The following is a 25354-nucleotide window of genomic DNA, read 5'->3' on the forward strand; positions in this document are numbered from 1 at the left end:
CAATAAAGCAAGATGGGGAGTAACTTACAGTGAGGATGCGAGGTAAATATTTTACCTGGACTACATGATTTGCATGTTGCCGGATCTGCTTACCCTTTTAGAACGAATATCAGTTGTTACTAAGCAGACTTTTTCAAAGTGGGAATTTTTTGTACAATGCATATAACACAACATGTTGCCCTTTACAACAAACTGTATTACATTGTTATTACAATGTTGCACTTTTACCACACAAGACTAGTGGCATTGATAGAGATGTATATATCTATAAATATATATATCTTTCTCTTTATTGTTTGAGAGGAAACAAAATGTGAAGAAGTTGCATCACAGACTCTAGTAGAGTGTTACAGAGTTATATGTGGTGAAAGAACAGTGTAGGCCTAAATTCCACAAAGATGCAAGACAGGTGAAGAGTTCACTGGAAAATAAAGTCATGATCAGAAAGGTCTTAGTTAAAAGAAAACCTGTGTTTGTGAGCTTAGAGGAATTTATGGTCACAGCACACAAGCATGTATCCTTTGTTCTTGGTAAACTGAAAACTTGACTGAAAGAACGTGAGCAGGAGTTGGGGTTAGCCAGGTACACACAGAATCAGATGAGAAGTCTTGGGAGCACAGCAATAAAACATACATGCATACACATGCATATTAAAGAAGCAAATAAATGGGTTGTTAAGCATTGCTAGCATTACAATGAAGAATAAGAAGAGAAAAGGTTACGAGTTTGAGGACACAGGTGATGTGATTTTCTTGTAACAAATATGTACTTGTGAGTAATCTTATTTGACCTTTTGTAAAAACATTGTTCATGGAACTATATTAGGGCTGTCTGTGAACAGCCATTTGAGGTCATCTGTTTACCTCTGTAAGGATAGCTACTCTCCCTGCCGCAACAGTTAATCTGCTTTTGCCCTACCGAGAGGAGTTCTGTTTTTATTAATTTCAGTTTCCCTACAACAGTTGGCAAGAAAGATAGGAGTCCCATTTATTTTCAACCAACTGCTTCTGACAGAATACCATCTACCCTCGCTCATAGATTACTGCACACCTTTGATGAGGTAAGCAGACACCATGTTAACTAAAGTTCTGCCTATTCACGGGGTGGGTAGGACCCGGAGTTGCCGTACTTTGAGGTAAGGATAATACAGACTCTGTTCCATGTTTTGTATATTATGTGACTTGTCTTTTTGGCAATAGTAAACATAGGTATAATGTATATAAGTTTAGCACCTGCAAGATTGTGTACCAGGTTTACGCAATATTAAGTTAAGGTGCTGCGTAGTTGGGAGAGTGTTTATCCCAATGTAAATTTGAAGTGGTCAATGTGATTTGAAGGTGGGAGTCCAATATGTGGTGCAATATTGTGACATACAGGGATGGATGAAAAGCTGATGTCGCTAAACTTTACCTCCAAATACACTCACCGTCATGGACCTAACGTCTGGAAGCCATTCTATGGTCTATAAGACCCATGATTTGTGGGTTATCCTCTCCTGAGCGCTGAGGGAAGTGACCAGTTTCTACCGATTTAGTTTACAGTTTAGAGCCAAACAATTGTGATTAGCATTTAGAAGGAGTTGAAATGTTTATATTGATTAATAATGTTGATGATGAATGTACATGTGCGACTGTAAATAGAAATGTGGCCACAGTGTAATAATGTTGTGAGGTATAATTTTTTATATGCGTCTTCAAAGACAAATTGTGAGGATCAGTGTGAGAAATGAAAAAAAACACTAAGAAGACTAAATAAAAGATTAGATTATAAATGCTGCTAGGAATACAGGGGACTACAGAGACTACCTTAGAACACATGCAAAAGACCCTTTGAGGAGATCAGAAAAGGTTGCAAAAGTAAGGAATGGTTTAAGGCCACTCTGACACACACATAACCCTGGCCAAAAGAAGGGACATTTAGTGATAAGATATTAGAACACATTATTACACTTCTCAAGAGCAAATATAAAGTAGGTACAGAACTGAGAAGCCACATTAGTTGTATGTTAAGTCTTCTGCGAAATGTCTAAGGACTCCTCAAATGCCGGCACTTCTAGTATCTGTTCTGCTCCCCCACCTCCATATAACTCTACGAATATTTGTCCCAAAGTACCTGGTATTTAGCCATTAGCCGCAGTGGGATTTGAGAATCCTGAGATTGAGACCCCTTCACAATCTCTGAAGAGATCCTCTAGTTTTGCTCCACTGATGTCAAAGCTAAAACACACAAGTACTCCTGGACAACAAGTAAGAGTGAGTGACTCTCAGTTTTAAGGACAATTAGAAAAACAGTTCACACTACATTTAGATCTAGCCTCTCCCAAGAGGATAGGAGTGAAGAGCTAGAGCAGGGTCCAGTAGACAGTGACGATCAGTTGCTTGTTTCATCAGCAACATCGCATTTGTTACAGAAGAGATACATAACAGGAAGGGCAGTTAAGGAACGGATGTCTGCTCTGCGACAGATAGATGTAGATTATGTTAGATGGAATAAGAATGTAGAAAGGACTGTTAGTATGGCGTGATGGCCAATATCCCCAAAAAAAGATGAGATTTTACAACAGAAGGTAATCTACCACCTTGGCAGAACAGAAGGGGAGTGTAATAGTTTCACGAGAGAGCTTTCAGAAATGAGGACAGAAGAAAAGTGAGGGAAGCAAGGGGCGAAGGATATTGTGATAATTTGTCAGAACGGATTCAGGGAAGTTTTGAGAGGATGGAAAATAAAGTAGAGTCAATATATAGGCGCATAGACAGCAAGGGTGAAATACTCCAATTTCCAGAGGCTAGGCAGCCTATTTATGACATTAGCACTCAAGAAAAGGCACTCCTTAATCTTGACCAGACGAAGGAAGCGATGGGATTGCCTAACTGCAACAACACTAGAGAAGGACAGCAGGATGGGTACTCTAAAACTATGAAACCCCAAGCAACAGAGCTTGAGCAGTTGCGATTTCAGGAAACACATGGTTTACCAGATCCCAGGATGGGATCTTATGTCGTATAGGAGCACAGACACTACATGATAGACCAAAGCAGCAGATGAATGTTCAATCAGTTTTACGTGACACTGATCTCACCCCTAGTGAGATAGTTGCAGAAGGGGAAAATAGTTGGTACATTGTTGTCCCCTGTGTGGATAATTTAGCAGGATGGACTGAAGGTTTAGCACTGCTTTTGTCAATGGCCACAGTAAGGGTTTTTCGTGACACAGCAAATGCTGAGGACTGCATTCTTTATAGTGAGGGAGGTCCAGACGGAGACTATCCCTATAGGCGGAAATGTCTGTGTGTGTGGCAAAAACATGTCAGAAAGCACCCCCACAAACCCTGTTATTCCCATATATCAGATGCCCCTGATACATAAGGGACCTGGAGAACCCTTTTTGTTCCTTGGCAACAAATGGACAAGGAGAATCTTAAAAAGCTGTTACTGCTGCTCATAGTGGGAGCAGGGAAATGGAATAGATCTTTTGAGAAACTAACTCCAGGTATTACCCTGGCGGTAGGGGACATAAAGAGTTTACTTAACTCTCTTATAGGAGATGAGAAAGATACTGTTTTCCATAAGGCTGGAGTAAGAAATGTTGCCCTCACTGAGACTAGGTGTGATGGTTCCCTATTCAATTTAGTTTGGGCAGTAGTCTAGGATCAGCTGAGGAAGATGTATCTTGACAGGTCAGAAATCAGGTCCTCATGACTGAATCAATGCAGCCGAATGAGGACCCTGCTCAGTTTCTCAGTAGGATGAAAGAAAAATGGATTCAAGAACTAGGTCAGGGTTGTGAAGTAACAGGGGGAAATGCTGCATTGTTTTATAATGTAGCGAAAAAGGGTTTACCCTCTGATGTGCAGGATGATCTTGATAATACAGTGGTGTTGGAAGCCAAACCCTGGACAGAGATACAGGCACATATAATACATTTTTGTAAAAAGAAACAGGAGAACGAGAGAAACAAGCAGAAGGTAACCGAGAAGGACGCAGCCAAGTTGGAGCAGCAAAAGTTGGCAAGGAAGGGAGCAATAGAAGGGGTTGTAGTAGCAACCGCCACTCAGATGACTGCAGTGTCTGTGAGATCGGTCCCAGGGACTGCTGAACAGCAGTACCCACAATAGCAGGATAGTATGAGGGCACAAAGAAGAAGCAGAGGACAAGAAAGTATAGGAAAGGGCAGGATAGGTCCCCAGGCGATGGATCAAACGTGTCATTGTTGCAGAAATGGACAGCTGAGTAAAGACTAGATGACTAAGAGATGGGATGAAGAAATTGGAAGGGCGGGGCTTTAAAGTTTGCTAGGGAATACAGTACTGCAGCCACAGTCAAATCAACAAATAATAAATGTATTTCAAACGGCACCACAAAATGTGCAGCAACCAGTAATGCATCAAGTACAACAAATGCCGCCAAGCACCCCCAAAGGCAACTCCACCTCAAAGTGCAGAGGGAGGTGGGATTGGAAAGGGAGGAAACCCCTCCCAAACAAATTACGTGGGAGGATATAAGCAATGAAGATGCCGAGCAGTCCCATGTGTCCAATATTGTCAGTGATGCACTGGCCAGATGAGGAACCCACTGCGATGGTAGCTATCAATAATAAGAGATATGGATTCCTCAGATATAGGAGCAACTCAATCTTGTATTAGAGAGGGAGACCTTCCAATTTCTAATAGTTTGATGGACACACAAGGATTCTGTGAGGTGGTAATGAGGGTTCTTTTCACTAAACAAGTGGAAATGGAAATATAAGAGAGGTACATTGATGGCTGTTTTCTATTCTCTCCAGCTGCCCCAGTTAATCTATTGAGGAGAGACCTTATGGCCAAATTAAACATGACAATTCATTTGAGCCTGATGGTACTATGATTCGTTCTAATCCTGAATTTCCTCATTCCAGCTTCATTGCTGTAACAGTAGATTCTTCCACTGGAGATCAAATAAGAGCTCGCCCCACTGATGTAGAAGCATTTACCACAGCAGTATACACAATAATAGCAGAAACACCAGAGTTATTGGGATGGATGTTCAGTTACCCAAAGAGTTCCTTTTCTGACAACAAGGGCAAGATTCTTGGATATTTGACAATGGGTTGATATTACAAATAGAGATCTTAGAGATTACACAGACCCACGGCACTATGACGGCCTGTGATCACAACCATATCTTATGGGCATGTGTTATATTCACTGATCCAGGTAAAATGGTTAAGAGAATACTGGATGACCAACTGTTTGATGATGACTCGAAGAAAACTGTAATAGTCTTTCAGGATGACATACTGTTAAGGACAATATTGGCAGTAAGGACACCCACACCAGGTAGAGCCTTTGATTCTGTTAGGGATGCAGATCTTTCCTAAGCACCAGACACTTTATGGACTAGAGGTCCCGGTGATGCAGGCCTTATTCATACTGCTACTCCATTCTGAATTACATTGAAGGAGCTATCCTACCCAGGGTGAGACAGCAGCTAAGGACATCACTCCTACTATACAGGCCTTGTTAGAGCAAGGAGTAGTTTACCCTGAAGGATCTCCTTGTAGCACACTGATTTATCCAGTCAAGAAACAGGGTAATACTTGACATATGGTTCAAGACCTGCATCTCTTTTTGTTGGCCTTAGGGCTCTGACTACTTTACCACTTTACCACTGCTAACCAGTGTTAAAATGCATGTGCTTCTCCCCTAAACATGGCAACATTGGTGTATCCACAACTGGAATATTTAATGTGTGTGTAAGTCGCTTGTAAAGTGGCATACCATATACCCAGGGCCTGTAAGCTAAATGCTACTAGTGGTTCTGCAGCACTGATTATGCAACCCACTTAAATAGCCCTGTAACATGCCTCAGGTCTGCCACTGTAGGGCCTGTGTGTGTAATTTCAGTGCCACTTCGACTTGGCATTTAAAACCTCTTGCCTTCCCTTTTGTTAAATATAGGTCACCTCTAAGGTAGGTCCTAGATAGGATATATGGCAGGGTGCCAAGTAAGTAAAAGGCAGGACACATACTTTTACGTTCCACATGTCCTGGTAATGGAAAAACTCCCAAAGTCGTTTTTCCATTAATGTGAGGCCTTCTCCTCTCATAGGCCAGCGGTGGGAATTACTTAATATACTTTTAAGCTGTAATTCATGATCAGAAAGGAGAAGTGGCATCACATCATTGGAATGGTAATGATAAATCCTCTTTACTGGTAAAGTCGGATTTATTATTACTATTTTAAAAAATGGCACTTTTAGAAAGTGGGCATTTTTCTGTTCTCACTGCGTGGTGTGCCTGACAGCCTGTCTCCAATACGTCTAGTCTGGGTGACAGCTACAATTTTGTATTCCTCCCAGACACCCACAGGACACTCTACTGCATCTGCATTTATCTGCATACTGATGAGACTTTGTGGGCAGAACAACTGGAAGGGCTCACACCTACACTTCACAAATTAGAGGCCTGATTACCCCAATTGATAGTCTGGACCCAGGGCTGGCTTGAAAGGGGGACCTGTGCACTTCATTGCAATCCTTTGAAGTATTCCCCCATATCAAAGGTACTTTTGGGTATAAATCATGGGGCTCAGACCCTCTGAAAGCAGATTACTACTGGGCTTGGAAGATTCTGCTGAAGTAAAGACTACTGTGCTGTATGGATTGCCACTCTGCCTGGACTGACTGTTCCAAGGAACTGCTTCTCTTCATTGCTGAACTGCCCTACTACCTGCTGATCTCTGCCCTGCTGAGGGCAAGGACTGGACCCATTCTGCTGAACCAGAGTGTCCCCTAGGGCTTGCCCCCTTTTCTTTTGCAGTCTCAGGGACATCAAAGACTGCTTGCCACTCTCCTGGTGCTGCTGGACTCTACCATCGGAGAGTCCTACCCTTGCCTAAGGAGCTCCTCTTTAGTCTTGGGCCTCGAAGTGGGTTCTGCAGCTTATTTCTGTAAAACGTGATGTATCATCTCGAGTGTGTGTAAAACTTTACTGTATCTCTCCTTCGGAGCTGACGCAGAGGCTGCTCGATGACAGCGGACTCACAGCCTGTGTGGCTCAACGACGCCGAATCACATTCACTTCACTGCAGCCTGACGATCAATCAATCAATCATTTGTAAGCGTGCTACTCAACTGTTAGGGTCTCAAGGTGCTGAAAGGGGGTTGGGAAGGACTGCTACTGTTCGACTAACCAGGTCTTGAGGCGTTTCCTAAAGGTCAGGAGGTCCTGGGTCTGTCGTAGGTGGGCGGGGAGGGTGTTTCAGGTCTTGGATGATGCAGTGACCTGACTGCGTGGGAAATACCGAAGCATCATGCCCTTGACGTCAACACTATTCTTCATCAAATGCACTGTTTCAGCAGACCCTGCCTGGGTTCTATAGCCGGCCTACTCTCCATCTGAACTTTGGATTTGCACCGGTCCCTGGCGACCCCAAGTAAGTTTTTGACTGAGTGACTTCTAAGCACTATTTCACATTTAATCTTTAAAAATTAATATTGCGACTTCTATTGATTGGATTTGTGTCCTTTTGGTCCTGTTTTACTTGGATAAATCTCTAATTTTCAAAACTGGGTCTTTTTGAGTGTTTTTCACTGAGTTACTGTATGTTACTGTAATTTAAGTGTTGGACAAATACTTTACACATTGCCTCCTAAGTTGAGGCTGACTACTCTGTGCCAAGCTACCAGTGGGTTAGCACAGGTTAATTTAGGGAGTGTAACTGATTTACCCTGACTAGGATTGTGGTCCCTACTTGGACAGGGTGCATACCTTTGCCAACTAGAGACCCACTTTTTAACAGTCATAGATCTCAAGAATGCTTTCTTTGGCATCCCTCTCCATCCAGACAGTCATTATTTGATAGTGTTGTCCTATTGTAGGACTCAGTGTTTGTATTCTCATTTGCTTCCAGGGTTTTGTGAATCCCTTAACATTCTCAACAGGGTAGTGAAAAATGATCCATTAAACTTTCAGTGTGACAGTATGTTGTTGCAGTAAGTCGATGATCCAAAATTCAACAGTCCTTTTACTGTAACAATGGTCACTCTCACTGTGCTCAAGGTAGATGGCAGGAAGCCATGGATCCAAGATTGTGGCTGCAAGTCCCCCCTTAATTTCTGCCTATGGACAATTTTCTGAACAAGCTAAACAAAAGTTATGTATTTCTGTTCTCTTTCCTTTTTTGTCTTTTGACACTATAATTTCTACTTTTGCTTCTTTAGAGTAATGTATATTTTAGTTCTAATATCACACACCTGCGTAAAAAAACTGTCTATTCATACAAATATGTTTCAACATAGCATTCATACTAGATTGTTAGATAACTGAGGCATCAACATGGTAGACATAGGATTAGAAAGTACCAATGACGTGTTTTGTGTGCTCATTAATTCCTCATGCCACAGGATCAGATAGGTTACACTTGACTAAAGAAGTACCCTCAGACACATCGCTGTCTTTTAGATTTCTACCTGTGCAGGATTGAGGCCCAAATGCAGCTAGGCTAGTAACATTTCTAGTTAATGCCAGAAAATAAGACTTAGCAGAAGTTTTATATATCATTACAGACAGGACATTAAGGATGACATAGCACAATCGAAGAAAACAGGTCGTCCTAACACTGCAAAATGGACACAAACAGTTTTAGGTTAGGGTTTTTTAGAAGTAACACACTCGCCCACCGACTGTAATAGTTATTTAGCAAATCCTTTACCCCCAGATTGTGTTTGTAGGCCAGGATTTAGAGTTACCGGATCAGTTTGTGCCCATGATCAATGGCATTCTGATACTGAATCCTCCTGTAGGGGTCAATCAAGCCTTTATGGAATGGTACTGATATTAGGCAGGATGCATTAAAAGAGTGTGTCTGCACATGGGATGATAACGTTGTGCGATACATTTGTATGGATAGTACAAGTAAGTCCTCAGGCAGTCATGAGATTAATGTCTGTTTCTCTATGTTTCAGAGGAAACCACAACATTAGTGTATGACAGAATATCAAATGCAGTGCCGCAATAGATCATGTTGACATGCAGGAGGGCACCTCCAGCCTCATGGACTATTACTGTTAGTGTGAAGAACTACTGTATGTTCAGTACCACCGAACTGGAGAGGCCTCTGTTCACTAGACACTTTGCACGCCCCCGTCTTGGTAATTCCAGAAGTCAACCTTTCTATACTATATGAACACCCCCATTAGCTGTCCAACAATGTTGTTACATCATCACCAACGGAGAAGAGCTGCAGAATATTATGGCACTACTAATTGGAAGGATATTCCCCAAGAGTACGGGTTGTTTGGTGATGCTGATTTATTCTTTGGAAGTATTTTGCCATTTGTTCAGGCAAAAGCAACTGCTAGATGGCTACAAATAACTAGATGGGTACTTCTGATGACAACCAATACCACAAAAGATAGATTTAATGCCATAAAGGAAGAGCTGCGTGCCATAAGAATGATGACAATGCAGGATTGTTATGTACTTGACCTTATGATGGCCATGGGAGGAGGGGTATGTGCCAAGATAGGAAATGCTTGTTGTATCTATGTCCTAGCAAATGACGTGGATCAAGGAACTTTGTCAGAGGCTATGAAAACTATGTATAATTTACAGAAGAAAATGGTAGATGAAGGAGGTGCCCCAGATAATTGGTTCAGCGGTGGTTTGCTTTACTAGCATCCTAGATGTCATGATTGTTAAAAGCTTTATTGCCAGCACTTGTGACAATGTTGTTGATATGTTGTGGAATTCAATTAATTATAGCATGTTGTAGAAAGATCAGTACAGAGGCGAGAGAGATGTTTACAGTTAGGATACCTACATAAGTATTTGATGCTCAGGGTAATACATATCATCTAATACCAAGTGCAGACCTAGGATTAGAGCCTGTAGTTGAAACAGCAACTAGAAGGGGGAATGTAGCGAGGAAACTAAATATGACAAAAATGCATCACAGACATTTATAGAGAGTGTTACTGAGTTATAAGTGGTAAAAGAACAGTATAGGTCTAAGTTCTACAATGATGAAAGATAGGTGAAGAGTTCACTGGAAAATAGAGTGCAAGATCAGAAAGCTTTTAGTAAAGGAAACCTGTGTTTGCAAGCTTAGAGGAATTTATGGTCACAACACACAAGCACGTACTCTTTGCTCTTGGTAAATTGAAAACATGACAAAAAATGTGAGCAGGAGACAGGTAAAACAAGTACACAGAATCTGATAAGAAGTCTTGGTAGCAGAGCAATAAAACACAAATGCACACACATACATATAAAAGAAGAAAATAAATGGTTTGGTAAGCACTGTTAGAATTACAATGTAGAATGTGCAGTCATAAGATTAGAAGTATGAGGACACATATAAGGGGCTGTCTGTTAACAGTCATTTGGGGCCAGCTTTTTACCTGTCTTGGGACAGCTACTCTCCCTGCCATAACAGTAAACCTGCTTTTGCCTTGCCAAGAGGAGACCTGATTTTATTTATTTCAGTTTCCCGACAACATTTCCATCCACTTAAATGGTGGGAGCCCCATTTTATACCCATTTTTATATACATAAATATATATTTCCTTTTAAAATGGGGGAACAGCCATACCATCTGCCTATCTATTAGTATCTATACATAAAATATAACCCCCTCAAATCATCCCTAAATCCTAAACAAAATCCTTACTACCCATAACCTCCACCTATCCCTAAATTTAAAAACTCCTTACCCAACACTAAACCCTAAAACTCCCTTAAACTTACCCATTCTTTACAAACCATTACCCCTGCCAATCCCAAATGTCCTTCACTGATTTCTTACCCCCTACCCACACCTGAACCCTAAAAGCCCCTTCCTTACTGACCCTTATCTATCCATGAACCCTTACTACCCTTTTAATTTACTCATCCCTAAATTCCAAAAATCCTTTACTACCCCCTTATCCCTTCCAAACTCTGAACTTTAAAAAACCCTTACTACCCCTTTTTAACTAAGCAATGTATATATATATATATATATATATATATATATATATATATATATATATATATATCACATATAAATATATATTCACATATACTTGTAACAATCATTTTATATATTTGTGTGTTCATATATGAACACCAAACAATTATGGCCGGAGTGTTGAAATGTTTCAAACACTCACACCCGTCACAGATCTGAATTTAATCCATCATTATTTTGCTTGCCACGTCACACCATGTTGGACCCAGCCATGCAAATCAGTCTTGACCCTGCTCCCCATGAGAACAGTCCAGCCCGACTGCTAAGCCAGGTCCTACCTGGACTGGAAACAAGTATCCTGAGACCAGTTTCGGGATATCACCCCTCATCAGACGGGCAAGCTTGAATATAATAAAGTACTGAGGCATGATGTGGTAGCGCACTGTCATTTACAGACAGTACATTTCCAAGAAATGGCCAAAAATCCTCCCAGTAACTTGCAGTTCTACTGACTCAAGTACAAAAAATGAGCTTTCACAAGAACTGAAATATATTTTTGAATGTTTGTACAGTTGACTTATTAGCTATTTAAATGTGTGTTAGGAAAAATCTGACTCCCTGAAGCTTTTCATTTCACACACTTTATACAGCAGGCCAGACAGTTCACTTTTCAAAATCCTGGAACTCTGCAGTCAGAGAAAAGGAAAGGTAATTGTAAAAAGATTAACGGACTTTTGACCTCTGTCTCTGAACACAGAGCAAATGTGTCAAGATAAAAAGATTTAAAGGTGTCTTTATATCTCCTTCACTTTCTGACTGAACAGAACACCTGCTCTTTGTCAACTCTTCAGAACGGGCGAGTAGGTCCTAGAAATAGCTCAACCTGATAAATTATGACTCGCCATAGACACTGGGCGAGTAGAATTTTCAAGGCATGATACCCAAGCCACTTAGGGCACACACAGCAACGGCACCAAATAAAATGAAAAGATAGAGTGGTGCAGCGAGCAAGGGGCCCGCGTCTGGGTATACCCTAGCAACTTAGGGCACATATAGCAACTCCACAAAATAAAATGATGGATGAAGAGTTGAAACGTTTCAAAAACTCACTCCATGTGACAGATCTGGGTTTAATCCAACGTTATTTTGCTTGCCACATCACCCGAGTGGGACCCAGCCATTTGCAATTCAGTCTTGACCCTGCTCCCCATGGGAACAGTTCAGCCCGAACTGCCAAGCCAGGCCCTCTCTGGACCAGAAACAAGCATCCTAGAACTGGTTTCAGGGTATCACCCCTCATCAGCCAGGCTAGCTTGAATCCAGTGGCGCAGCGAGCAAGAGACCCACGACTGGGCATACCCTAGCACCTTAGGGTACATATAGCAACACCACAAAATAAAATGATGGACGAAGAGTTGAAATGTTTTAAAAACTCACTCCCTGTCACAGATCTGGGTTTAATCCGACATTATTTTGCTTGCCACGTCATCCTAGTTTGGACCCAGCCATATGAAAATCAGTCTTGACCCCGCTCCCCATGGGAACAGTTCAGCCCGAACTGCCAAAGCCAGGTCCTCTCCGGACTGGCAACAAGCATCCTGGGACCGGTTTCAGGGTATCGCCCCTCCTAAGCGTAGCTAGCTTGAACCCAGTGGCACATACACACTTTTGTAATATGAATTATTAAATAATTTACTTGCATTGGTGAAATACTTATAACTTGCTTTACGGTATTTACTGTATTGTAAAAACTGTATAGTAAAATACCAAGTGACAAAGGCTTCATGGTAAAGGTAACATACCTTCAACAAGATGTGGAGATGGTCATGGATTTTCTGCAGAGCCTGGGATTCATGATCGACTTAGTCAGATCGGATTGAATCCAGAAAATGAACATAGAACTTGCATTCTGTGGAGGACTCTGTAGTGCAGCTCCCATAAGAAGGCTAAACTAAGGAGGAGCTGCATTGGGTCTTAAGAGCAGCTGTGTTAACTGTAGGGTAGCAGGCATTAATTGTGGAACCACAGGCTGAAGTCCCATCATCTGTTAAAGGAACTCTTCAATTCAGAGTTGGTGACCTTTTCAGAGGAAGCAAGAATATCCATTTATTGATGGCTAGATCACAAGGATTCCCGGAATGGCAATACCATCTTCACATCACTCTACAAATGGTAACAGCGTCAGATGCCAGCAGGCTGAGTGATGACCTTTTGTAGGGATGTTTAAACTGCTGAATGATGTGCATATTACACCCAGGAGAACATTGCCTCACTGTGCATTTGTGCTGCTGATTGCTATTGCTATGGCCATGATTAGTTCAGAGTTAAATTATCTTTCTGCTTAGATGCCCAAAATCACAGCATGATTTAAGTCACCCTCTAGCTTCTCCAGGGTGCATAAGAATAGGTTTGCAGTTTATTAATATAGTTTTTTTTGGGGGGTTAGGCTATTGGACTGTTTGGTGGTATCACTTGGTGTCCATGGCAACAGACCACACGGTTGGTGTACATACAGTGGAGTAAATGTCATACACTACATGCATTTATAGATTCATGTTGCTAGGTTTCCTTAATAAGGACGCATACCAAGCACTTCAATTACTTGCTAGATGAACATTATCCAGGCACCTATATTGACTAGTAATGAGACATAGTTGGCACTGACCTAGTTCAGAACGACCAACATTTCATTAGTCTTTTATAATATGAAAGAGTGGATCAGGTGGTTGAGCTAATTAGAAGTAACAATCTTTGACAGGATGGGAAAAAGCAGAAGTAACATTTTCATTTCGGAGCTCTGGCTGTTTACTCAGGTCTTGGAAAGTAAGAGATTTATTAACATTTGGACCTCTTTTTTTAGCATTGGCACTTTCGGGGTTGGAAAGCATTAGCTGGATTACTAATGTAATGTCTGCTATAGCTTTTATTTCGAATTTGTTTTATTAAGAATGTGTTATATACTCATTATTTGATCTTAAAGAGGTTCTGTATTATACACTTTTTCATTCTAGGGTTGTGCAAATTCTTTTTAATTGCTAATAATTTTGCACAAAGAGCAAATAAACCATTAATGATATATCAAGATACCATGTTATTCATGTAGTGCGTGTACTAGATGTCTTTCTTGGATTTTATACACTCACTTAAACTTTCCTTTAAAGTTTGCATCTCTTAAAACACACTTTTCAGTATTAGCATCTACCAAAATTAAAATGTGTAATTTTGGATAGAGCAGTGTTTATTGGACTAGAAGATGGACAGGATATGGTTACACACACACGAGGGAGACATTCGAGTCTACTTTCTGTTTTGGTCGATTGGTTTTCGACGTGATTGAGGCAGGTGCTGGCAAAAGAGTGCTTTCTAAACATCTTTGACTTGCAGAAATCTCCTCTGCCTTGGGCAAAACAACACATTGTTTAGTGTCAAAGAAATGTACGCAAACCACACAGCAATAAGAGATCTGATGTAACATTGTAAACAGTGCACATTAACTTTCAAACAAATAAACTTGCCGGCTGCCTTTAGTTAAAACTAGGTACATGGGTCTTTGTTTTGTTTTTTTACACTTACTGAAACAAGGCATTACTGACACCAGAAACACTGGGAGCCAGAAGCTCTTTTTTCATTCACATGCACCTTTATATGTTGGAGCAGCATTTCGAAACGCTTCCAAACGTATGTTTGTGTAAACAAAGGCAACAGAAATAAATGAAATTATCTCACCATATCGACTCCAACAAAGAACCCCAAACTTTCCTTTCCAGGTAAGACATCACAGAAAATGACTGTGCCAAATTCCATTCCTTCTCCAATTTTCAAAGAAACCCTGGAATTTATATCCAAAGGTGGTACTTCCGCCTGTGAGGGGTCTATAGGGGATGCATAGTCAGTCTCCAGGTCATCATCTTCTTCGTCATACAACTCAAGTTTGTCCAATGCGACAAAAACTCCACACTCTTCATCGCAGTTGAAAAGCTGTTTACTTTGGTAAGACCCATCAGTGAAGCCTTGACCACGGCCTTCATCCTAAAGAATAAAAAAAGTTTAACTCAATGACAACTCTTCCACTGATGTATCTACTGTCATTAGGTAGTGACATAATAAACCTGAAAATCAAATCGATTAAGAAGCATAAGTGGGAAACTGAAGTAAATTCCAGGAAAATACAATATAGTATTGCAAAAGCATATTAAAATGTAAATATCCGATGACTGTACTCAAAACATTCATTACATGTAAATAATGTGCTTTCAATAATAAAAGCTATATTACTACAAATCCCATAAAGTTGGAGTTGTTTATACTTGCTATTAAAATGTGGTCCAACTTGTTTCTATGTTGCATTTTCATTCAAACAACACTGATTATACTCGGAAGCAAGTACTGCAAAAAGAAAAGAAAAAACATAATTTAAACAAAGGTGTTTCCTCCAGCCTTTATTTCTTTGGCTAGTTTGCTTCCCATCCTTGATTTTGCCACTAATGCTCAAGATGCGCTCCCAAACCCATCTGTTACTTGTCTCAACAATTGTAGCACTCCGATCTCTTTCAAAGCCCAGTTAGTACTCAATCTGACCCTTTGATCTCCTTCCTGTTGGTTCCCAGTATCTTTGCGTCTACCGCGTGCCACGTTTGCAGCCTTGGTGTATCCCTTTTAGGCAATTATCATTCTCACGTTTTGCCTATGGGTCAAAATTGGCTCTGGCGAAAAAAAAGGGTGCACCCAGGAATTCAAGCACAGGACACTCCTAACTTCACTGCTCCATGCTCTTCTATTTATCTTTGGCAAATGGTTCTTTAGCCACCCAAAGCAGCTTGAGATTCAGCTGATGCTTTGGAGCTGCACAAATTACTCAAAATGTAGATTCGCCCACCATGCATTTCCAGGGGACAATCTATCCTATTTTATTTTTCAAGTCCACTAACTTGAGCTGAACCAACATAATTACATGTTTTCAGTACGATTCATCACAAGCATTAAGAAAGCCAGTAGATCTGTAGTGTTTAAACTGAAAGGTTTTGGTAAGACGGGCATGAAGAGGTGATGGCATGTCAAGTTACAAAACTTTTATTCAAAGAGGGTACTTTCACTTGTTGGTAGTATAACAGAGAAGGCAAAGGATGGAATACAAATGAGAGTCAAACTCAATTTCGTCCTCGTGGGGGTGGCGGGCTCACATGCACAAAGTTAAGTATGAGAAACCGGTTACTCTTTCCGGGAGGCTGCTACACATTTAATGTGACAGTTACAAAACTAGCCAATAAGTGTGGCATGTGAACAGTTCTTCGCAAATCTGCTGCACTTGCAGCAGGGTGCCTTACTTTAAACTGAAAAGACGAAGTGACTCGCAGCAGGACTACTGGAAGGTTAACGAGTCTTCGATGTCCTGTTTTATTTTATTGGAGCAATGGGCACCACCTGCTCGGTGGCACTCAACATGGTACCACTTGAATACCCATTCCAATGTCAGACCTGCTAATCCACCTTGTCTTGTTGCTTTATGACATGGTACTTACAGTTTTATAAATAGAGAAGTACAAGTACAGCAATGCATAGAAATAAGTCTACAAAACATAACTCTTATTGGCAAAGCTTGGTTGTAAACCATAAAACCAAGCAACAGGCAGAACTGACTACCGCACTCCCTCCCACAAAACAATAAACAAAACACAAGAAGGTGTGGCGAATAAGTCTCCAGAGCGGGAGACTCATGTTTCTAGCTACTTGTTCCTAGGTTTCCAGGCCCCTACTGGGTCTGAGAAAGATTTAGACAAGGTGGTCTCACTCACATGATGAGGCATGCTTCTTCATTGTCCACCTCTTTCCACCCTGATAAGATGATATACTATCAGACTGGACTCAACCCCAATCAATGAGGGAGTTCTTAACAAACATGTTTTTTACTTTCGGTAACAAATTATCTGGTAGAGACAGGATTTAGCCTTAGATTCCTTACTTTAAAATCTTCCCAGGCGCCAGCCTGGATCCAGAAGCTTTCTTCCCCCACTGTAAGTCTGTGCGTCGACAGAGGGAGTCGTGAGACTGTATCAACATCGTCCATCAGATGTGACATCAGTGGAGTCCATTGAACTCCGTCGCCGACATCAGTTTCTTCTGTGACTATTTTCTGAGCTCAAAATGTGGAGCCACAAGTAGAAACTGCCTACTGAAACAGTATGCTTTGAACAAAGGACACCCTTTTGTCAAATAATCACAGAATTCTGAATTCTAGATAATGATTTCTAAAATAAAATCCTCGGAGACAAAAGAGGAACTCAGTAGGCGGAGCAGGGAGGATGGGAGGGAAGTTAAGTAATCTGCTGCTAGATCCTGTCTCTACCAGATAATGTGTTACCAAAGGTAAGTAACTTATTCATCTGATAGAGAAATCTAGCCGCAGATTCCTTTCTTCAGAATCAGATACCAAAGCTAAATAACCCAGAGGAGCGACTGCGGACTGAGACTCCCTAAAAGTCTCTAAGTATTGTAACACCAGTCCAGAACCAGAGAAAAAGACCAGATAAGAATAATAATAATGAGGAAAAATAAGAATATATATTACGACATCCCAACCTATGGAAGTAACCACAGATGGCTAACACTATAAATCATGAGAGCAAGAAATAAGCTCATCCATGATTGCATGTCAATTGGGTGTCATAAGCAAGTTAACCACATTGCAATTCTTTTATCCAGAAAAAAACTGGTTTAGCGCTGGAGAATAAACTATGCACTCGTAATATTAATATGAAGGAGTGCGTTGTCTTTAGTAAAAATGAATAGTGTAAAAAAAACAATTATAATAACCTTTAGAACATGTGAATAGCATCACTCGTGATCAATAATAATTAAAATTATGGTGTGAAAACAAATTTGGTCTAGAGTAAAGCAAAAAGACTGACATGCAAAAGAATGTAGGCAAGCCTTAACATATTTCACAACTAAAGACTCCTGAGAAAAACCAAGATGAGGAGTCATAAACAATCAAAAACATTGGAATAAAGAAATCCATTTCAATAGGAGCAATTGGTGTTAAAGGTAAATAAACAGTTTAAGTTTAAGGTACGAGATGTGAGTCCAAGCATGAGTCCAAGTACGAACATCTCATAAATACTGTGGAGTAACTGCATTGATATCATCATAAAAGACAAAGAAAACGTTAAGAAAGGATACCCATGATCACATGATAGTAGTGCCAAGTTTTTATCCTTCTGTATGTATAATTATTTTTTAATTTCTCAAATGGTCCAAACCTGGACCGAATAAACTATTGATTGATTGATAGTGCCAAGTTAACTATTGAAGATAAATCTATATATTTTGATATGTAGACTGAAACTGCATGTCCTACCCTGCTGGAACACGGATCAGCATGTTCTGCCATGGAGCAAAACCTTAAGAGAAGGATTTATTAGTTGCTGCTGACTCCTAGGGTGGGGAACGAACCCTTGCCTTTGATGGAGTCTGAACCAATACACAAAAAAAAAAAAAGAAATACAGGTAAGAATCGCTACCACTGAGCTATAGCTCCTAGCTCTTACTATGTAAGACCTACACCATAAGACAAACATAAATAGTGTATCACGTGCAGAGAAAACATACACTTGCCCTCAATGAATACAACAATGCTAATAATTTGGCATATAAATACACTAGTTCCCTAGGAAAAGAAGGAAATACAATAAAAACAACCTAAAGAGGTTTGCAATATACAACTTTTCACTGAAATAGGAGTGAAAAAAATAACTCCCATGTCCACTAATCATACTATTATACATAGATAAATACACACACACATCTACATACATCCCCATATGCCCCCATGAAAAGGACAATAACAATCAATTGAGCATAGAACAGAGTACTTTCAGTAAAAGTAGCAAATAGAAGAAAACATTTAGATGTTATATATATATTTATATATATATATATATATATATATATATATATATATATATAAATATATATTCATCCTATTTTTTGTGAAAAACAAGGAAGGGCCCTGGTGCAGTAGGGGAAACCGAGAGCAATGTAACACTCTATAAGTAATAAGTAATAAGTGATAGGAGGTATCGAGATGCACCAGAAAGAGCCTCAAGGACGAGGACTATAAAATGGACAAGATCCTCCAGAAAGAATCTGTCCGAGTAGAATGAATAAATCCAAGGACAACACGCCTGCAAGTGAGAACTTAACAACAATATGTAGAAGCTAAAGAAGAAAAACTACTACTGACACACCTGGAATAGACCCTTACTGTCAGTATGAGGGTCTCTGACCCTAAACATTGGGGCATTGGTAACTCCATGTAAAAGGAAAATAATCGTACCCATATGAGGTATCAACAATAACCTCATCAAACATGACAGAAAATCTTCACAAAAAAGAAGAAGAATCCGTGAAAGGGGTAAAATACTTCCAAGGGAAGGAAGGCTGGCATGCAAAATGTAAAACAACTCTCAATAGTTGAATAACAATCAGTCTACACAATCGATCAATCAAAATGATAAGAGATACATGTCAATGAAGTCGTAATCATGAACTGACCCGAAGTCAGGAAAAGAAAGAAGAATGTTCAACAAACTTATGAACACTATGGAAAAGTCCATAGCACCAAAACAGCTGGTGAAATCCCCAGGTCCCTATAAAAGGGATGCTAGTAAAATTGTTCAAAAGTGCAAAAGTTAGAAAACTAATTGTTTGCAATTGGAGGAATTGAGAATCTCCAACAGAAAGTGAATAGCAGACGTAATGAATGTTAGTATCCTAACATACTACATAAATACTCTACCAGAGTATGATTTATGCCAAAGTAATAACAACTTTTAAACATAAGCTTGTCTTCAGAGTGAAGTATGAGAGAACACCTTACTGTAGATGTTCTATAAAGAGATAGCCCTCTACTTGGACAACAATGACAACATGAAGCATAAGTCATTCATTTACATCAAGTAATAAAGAAAAAGGAAGAAACCTTGAATATCGAACATAAAAAGCTTCAATAGGTTGTCCACATTACTGTAATAACAAGCCCAGGAAATGTACACCTGGAAAACAAGAACAACCACCGGGCATTCCAAGAAAAATGAGCCAGTATAACTGAAAGTCTCACTGTCCAGCCGAATAAAGAAGCACGTGCGGAAGTACTGAAGAACACGTCACGACAAGAATGATGTACAACCCAAAGGGTAAAGAGAGAAACGGAATTAACTTGTTGCCCCGACCCTACTATGACGGAAACAAATCAAGGTGGAATCAGCCATCATCAAATGGTATGTCCAGTAACATAGTTTGGACTGGCTCTGAAAACCCTGAGGTACGCAACAAGGCCTAGAAATGAAGCGCAAAAGAGGAAGCCATAGTGTAACCTACAGTCAGTGGAATCCATGTCACAGCAAAGGATCAAGTTAGCTGCATTACACCCGTCCTGAAAGAAAGTAGTGCGAGTGCTACTGATTTCTAAAAACAGAGGTAAAATATTCGCTAAGGAGTCCCACAAGGAATGACAAAAACGTCCAAGAACACAGGATGTGTTCACACAATGCAGAATTGGCAAAGGAAAAAATATACCTGTAGCAAACATCTACACTCCTGGAGCTCTGTCAGGGGGAACATGTGGGAGGGACTCTTCATCAGGGCAAGCCAATGTAGCCTGTGCCACTAAACTGTGATGAGCTGGATGCCTGATCAAACAAGGTGGGTCTCCAGGGACAGGACAGTGCCTGTAGGATATATCCCGATCAACAGGGTCCCCTGTATAAGGCTTAGCACGAGCACCCAACAAGACATCATGGAGTGCTTCGCTGTAGGGGAGCACTGGTTCAAATCCTGTCTGGCTTTGATAGAGTATATCAATCAGAGGAACTGAATCCAATTCCATTAAAGGAAGGGAGAGACTCAACACCTCCGCAACCCTCTAAGCATATCCGCAAAGGAGGAACTGGCTTCTGTAGCAAGTCCAGGAGGTGAAAAGAGGTCTGAGGCTGGAGAAGAATCCAAGTCACTAGCAGTAGTCAAATCAGACAACCAGCTGTCCTCTCTTGGAGGCCCCAACTCCAGTATCGCCTCCCTACCATCTGCTGCAACAGGAACAACAGGTGTGGATGCCTGAGGAGGAATGACTGGCGCCATTCCTGACGTCAAGAAGGTAAGGCCTTGACGTCGGCTTCAACATCAGATGGAGAGGGGGCGTTGACTTCGATCTGCGGATCCAGCGAAGTCACCAGAGTCAGCTGATCAGAGATTGGCACCGAAGGTGGGAACCCCGAAGGGCTGTGCACCGGTGCTGCAGTAGTTGCGTCAATGGATGCCGAAGGCCCAACTGCAGCGAACGGTGAACCTGCAGGCGTAGACTCAGTCAAGGCACTTCTCACATCCTTGGGAACAACTGACGCTCCCAGAGGGAGGTGGCTGACCAAAGATGGCGTGCAGGGAAGATTAAAATGCAGGCATCTCATCTGGAGTCGACCCATCTCCAAGAACGGGAGGAAGATGGGCGGAAGACTCTGACCTTCGTCTCCTCAGCCGAGGAGTGTTGGGAGGTCAAATGCGGTGAGGTTGGAAAATGCCAAGGCCTTGACTGCCTATGCGACTTACCTTTAGACGCCGATGGAGATTGACGCTAAAGACAACGACTCCCTGGAAGGCCCCTGAGAACAGATATCAGACCGAGAACGAGACTTCATGCGGCGAGAAGATTGAGACTCTGCCATCCGCGCTACAAGCTCCATTCGACGCTCCCGCAGATCCTTCTGCCAAAGTCACTGACAGGAGCCGCAGCCCTCACCATCATGGTGCTCACCCTGACACCACATGCACACCCCCAATGAGGATCCATAGCTGACATTTCCTATCCACAGAACCCACAGGATTTAAATCTGAAGACATAAGAAACAAACTGTTTCAAACACAATTAAAACGTTGAAGGAGGCCAAATAAACGGCCAAAACAGCCGTCTCCAGATCTGTGTTGCAAGCACGGAAAAGAAGGCACTGATTTCGGCACGTCAGGAAGGCATTTATATGGACTCCGCTGACATCACATCTGGTGGACGATGTAAATATGGTGCGGCGTGACGCCCTGTGCCGATGTGCAGACGCACTCTGGGGGAACAACGTTTCAGGATCCAGGCTGGTGCCTGGGGAGATTCTAAAGTAAGGAATCTGCAGCTAGATGTCTCTATCAGATATGTAGCATTTCTCTAGGTAATGCTGGGATCCAGCTGTTAGGTTAAAATACCTTAAAGTATAGTAGAAAGGTATCCTTTATTCAGTGGTAACTTAAGTATGATTAAAATCAAATTTATGGAACGTTTAGGGGCCCTATCATCCCTGGAAGGTGCAGACATGTTTCTGCCCACTCATCATGCTAGTTATCTGGTCAGGGGCATTCTTCAGGGCTGTCAGCGTATCACTAGAACGAATAGTGTAGCATTTTTTTTGTTAGTGTTTAACAAAAAAAAACATTTATTTCCTATGCCCTCCTTGTGTAAGCTCTTTCAGACTTAGGGGTATATATTACTTCATGGTCTGGTGGCGCTGGGCTGTTCCTGTAGTCAAACATTCATCAAGGTGCACAATCCACTTTGCAGGGGTGTGGAATTTATTAAAATATCTACTTGTCCAGGGGACAGGTTGCTTCTCAAATCTACTTGTCCTGTAAAAAGATCTACTTGTCCCTCTGGTGCCATGTAGTGTGGTGACAAATTATGGCAGCAATCTCATTATGTAAGAGCTCTGATAATAGCCTCTCTGATTATGCCAGGGCTACTACCATAGTAGGGCTTGAATACTTGCAGCTTCAATCCCTACTGTAGCAATTTCCTTATTTTGCCACCTTTCTGCAGATCTGCATACTGGGGCTGGAGGAAGCAGTAAGCAATAGTTCCAGGGCTGGAATGCCTTTGAGTCTGCAAACCTACTAACCTGCATGTTTTAAAGATTTTCACCAGCTTCTCTCTAATATTTTCCCATAATAAGAAAGGTTGGAAATTTACTCCTAACAATGGCAGAATTAGAACTTCTTCCAGGGTTGGGAAGAAAGTGGCTGGAGGGAAAATTAACTTGCAAATGCTCAATAGATTTTCACATGAGCAAATCTACACATGCGTATATTTACCCATGCTAAAATACAGTTCACAAATATTGTATAGGGGTACGATATCCTGGTATACTTCTCTTGAAAGCCACTAATTCAAAGACATATACCATGGGTGCACTTTTGTGACTTTCTTTAAGAATTTGGGGCCACTTCTAGGTAGGTTCAGATTTGCGAGTCGCAAATACGAATGTAGGATGGTGTCCCTGACACCATCTGCGATTCGCAAGGGGGTCGCAAATGCCCACCTCATGAATAATCATGAGGTGGGTTGCAATTTGCGACCCCCTTGCGAATGGAGATAGCAGACCACCATGTCTGACTGCTTTTCAATAAAGCAGTTTTTTTTTTTGTTATGCAGCCCGTTTTCCTCAAAGGAAAACGAGATGCATTACAAAAACGAAAAATTAAATGTTTTCGTTTTCATTTTTTCAGAGCATTCAAAAAATATTTAAAGTGACATTCACAATGGGGAAGGGGTCCCATGGGGACCCCTTCCCTTTTGCGAATGGGTTAGCACCCATTTGAAATGGGTGCAAACGGCGATTGGTTTGCGCCCGCAGTCACAAAACAATCCTACATTGCACTGCGAGTCGCAATTAGGAAGGGAACACCCCTTTCTAATTGCGAGTCGCAAACCCGTTTTGCGATTCGGTAACCAGGTTACTGAATCGCAAAACTGGGTTTGTGCATCGCGATGTGCTTTTTGCACGTCGCAAACAGCGAAATTCGCTGTTTGCGACATGACATGCAAAAAGCTACCTACATGTGGGTCTTGGTCCCTAATTAGGTCTGGTGTTAACAAAGACATTTTGTTTTTATTAAACTTCTATTTCTCTCTCTATCGGCTGGCTTTACTGTGAGTGATTGCATTCTGCTCTTCCACAAGGAGCATATTGGCACACAAAGTAGTTTTGTTCAGTGTCACGAACTACAGTGGCAATCAGTGACGTAACGAAACTAGAGGGTGCCCCTTTGCAAAGAACATGGAGGAGCCCCCTCTTCAGACTGACTCAGGGCAGGTGCTGTGCTGAAGGGGTCCCCTGGAGGGCGGCTGCGGGGCCTTTGTTATGCCACTGGTGGCAACGTGTGCTTTTAGAGTTCAAAAACTTTTGGGGGGGTTTTCGCCAGTGTTTGTTACAATGTTGAGGGCCTGGTAGCTCCCACAACAATAAAGTGTTACAAAAGCCATGTCAAAACAAGACACGCATTGATGAAACTAAAAGACTTCAAAAAATATGTTGGATCAGTTGACTTTTTTCAGTGTTTGTTTATTTTCATGCTTCCCATAATTGTGTTGAAAATGGTCACACTGATTTTCCATTAGAAATATTTTTTGGAAATACTAGCATGCATCAACACATTTTACTAAATTACACTTCAAAGAAATAGCACCTAAAATTTCATGGTAGCGAAACTTTTTCCCTACTTGCATTTTTTCTGAACATTTTATTTTAAAAGCAAAGACTCTTCTCTCTTGCTTACAAGCTTCTGCAAACATTTGCATCTAATCAGAGAGCATTCTGGGAGCATTATACTTAGCCTCATAGCCTAAACGTTTCAAACATGTGTGTACACGTTTTATTTTTTTTGTACTGGAACCAACGTCAGTAGTGAAGTGTGACCTTGAAACATTTATTTACAGCACCCACCCTAATAATGAAGGCTTTCAAATAATGAACCATAAATACAAGTTCGAACAGCATTTTCTTTTGGAAACACATTACCTCAACTGCTGTAAACTGGCAGCCAAAGGGTTTGTGCTGCAGAGGGTTGGGCCTACTTGTCCCAAGGACAAAGTAAACATGAAAATTTGTTGCCCTTGACCCCAAACAAGATGTCCCGGGCGATAGGAATTCCACATCCCTGCTTTGTTACCTAATGTTTCCCTCCATTCTAGCAGATGTTACCTAAAATACAATGTAGTTTAGAGGGTGTTTTGCTAAATATGTTTTCTTGCACACTGACTCAAATTTGAAGCCGAAAATGGAGAGAAATTATAACAAATGTTCTACTATTCTGTGGTTGCATACTTCTGTTGATAAAAAAGGTAACCTACATGTGTGAGTGGGCCTATGACACAGGACAGAAATTAGTCAAATACACACCATTTCATCATAAGCTTTTTTTAGCTGAATGACACTAAGTCATGGATGGAGACCATGTGGTTTTTGGGTATTATAGTTTGACCTGCATCAACAGTAAACTAACATCCATAGACTAGGCTGCTTGAGAGTGCAAAGTGGCGTGGCTTGAGTAGATCCTACTACATCTTCTTACCCAGATTACCCTGCAAACATCAAACTATTAGAAATCAACACAATTGC

At 41.1% G+C, this 25354-nt stretch overlaps 1 protein-coding gene across 5 annotated transcripts in view; it reads right to left on the reverse strand.

Moving 5' to 3' along the window:
* CYLD (CYLD lysine 63 deubiquitinase) overlaps window positions 1-25354 on the reverse strand; it is a 381887-nt gene that overhangs the window by 243292 nt on the left and 113241 nt on the right. For all 5 annotated transcript variants that reach the window (XM_069216436.1, XM_069216434.1, XM_069216435.1 and 2 more), the window contains exon 3: window positions 14655-14957. In XM_069216436.1, coding sequence (XP_069072537.1) covers window positions 14655-14957 — 303 coding nt within the window. The remainder of the gene's footprint in view (window positions 1-14654; window positions 14958-25354) is intronic.

Source organism: Pleurodeles waltl, chromosome 12, assembly GCF_031143425.1.
Source record: "Pleurodeles waltl isolate 20211129_DDA chromosome 12, aPleWal1.hap1.20221129, whole genome shotgun sequence".
In the NCBI taxonomy this organism is placed as follows: domain Eukaryota; kingdom Metazoa; phylum Chordata; class Amphibia; order Caudata; family Salamandridae; genus Pleurodeles; species Pleurodeles waltl.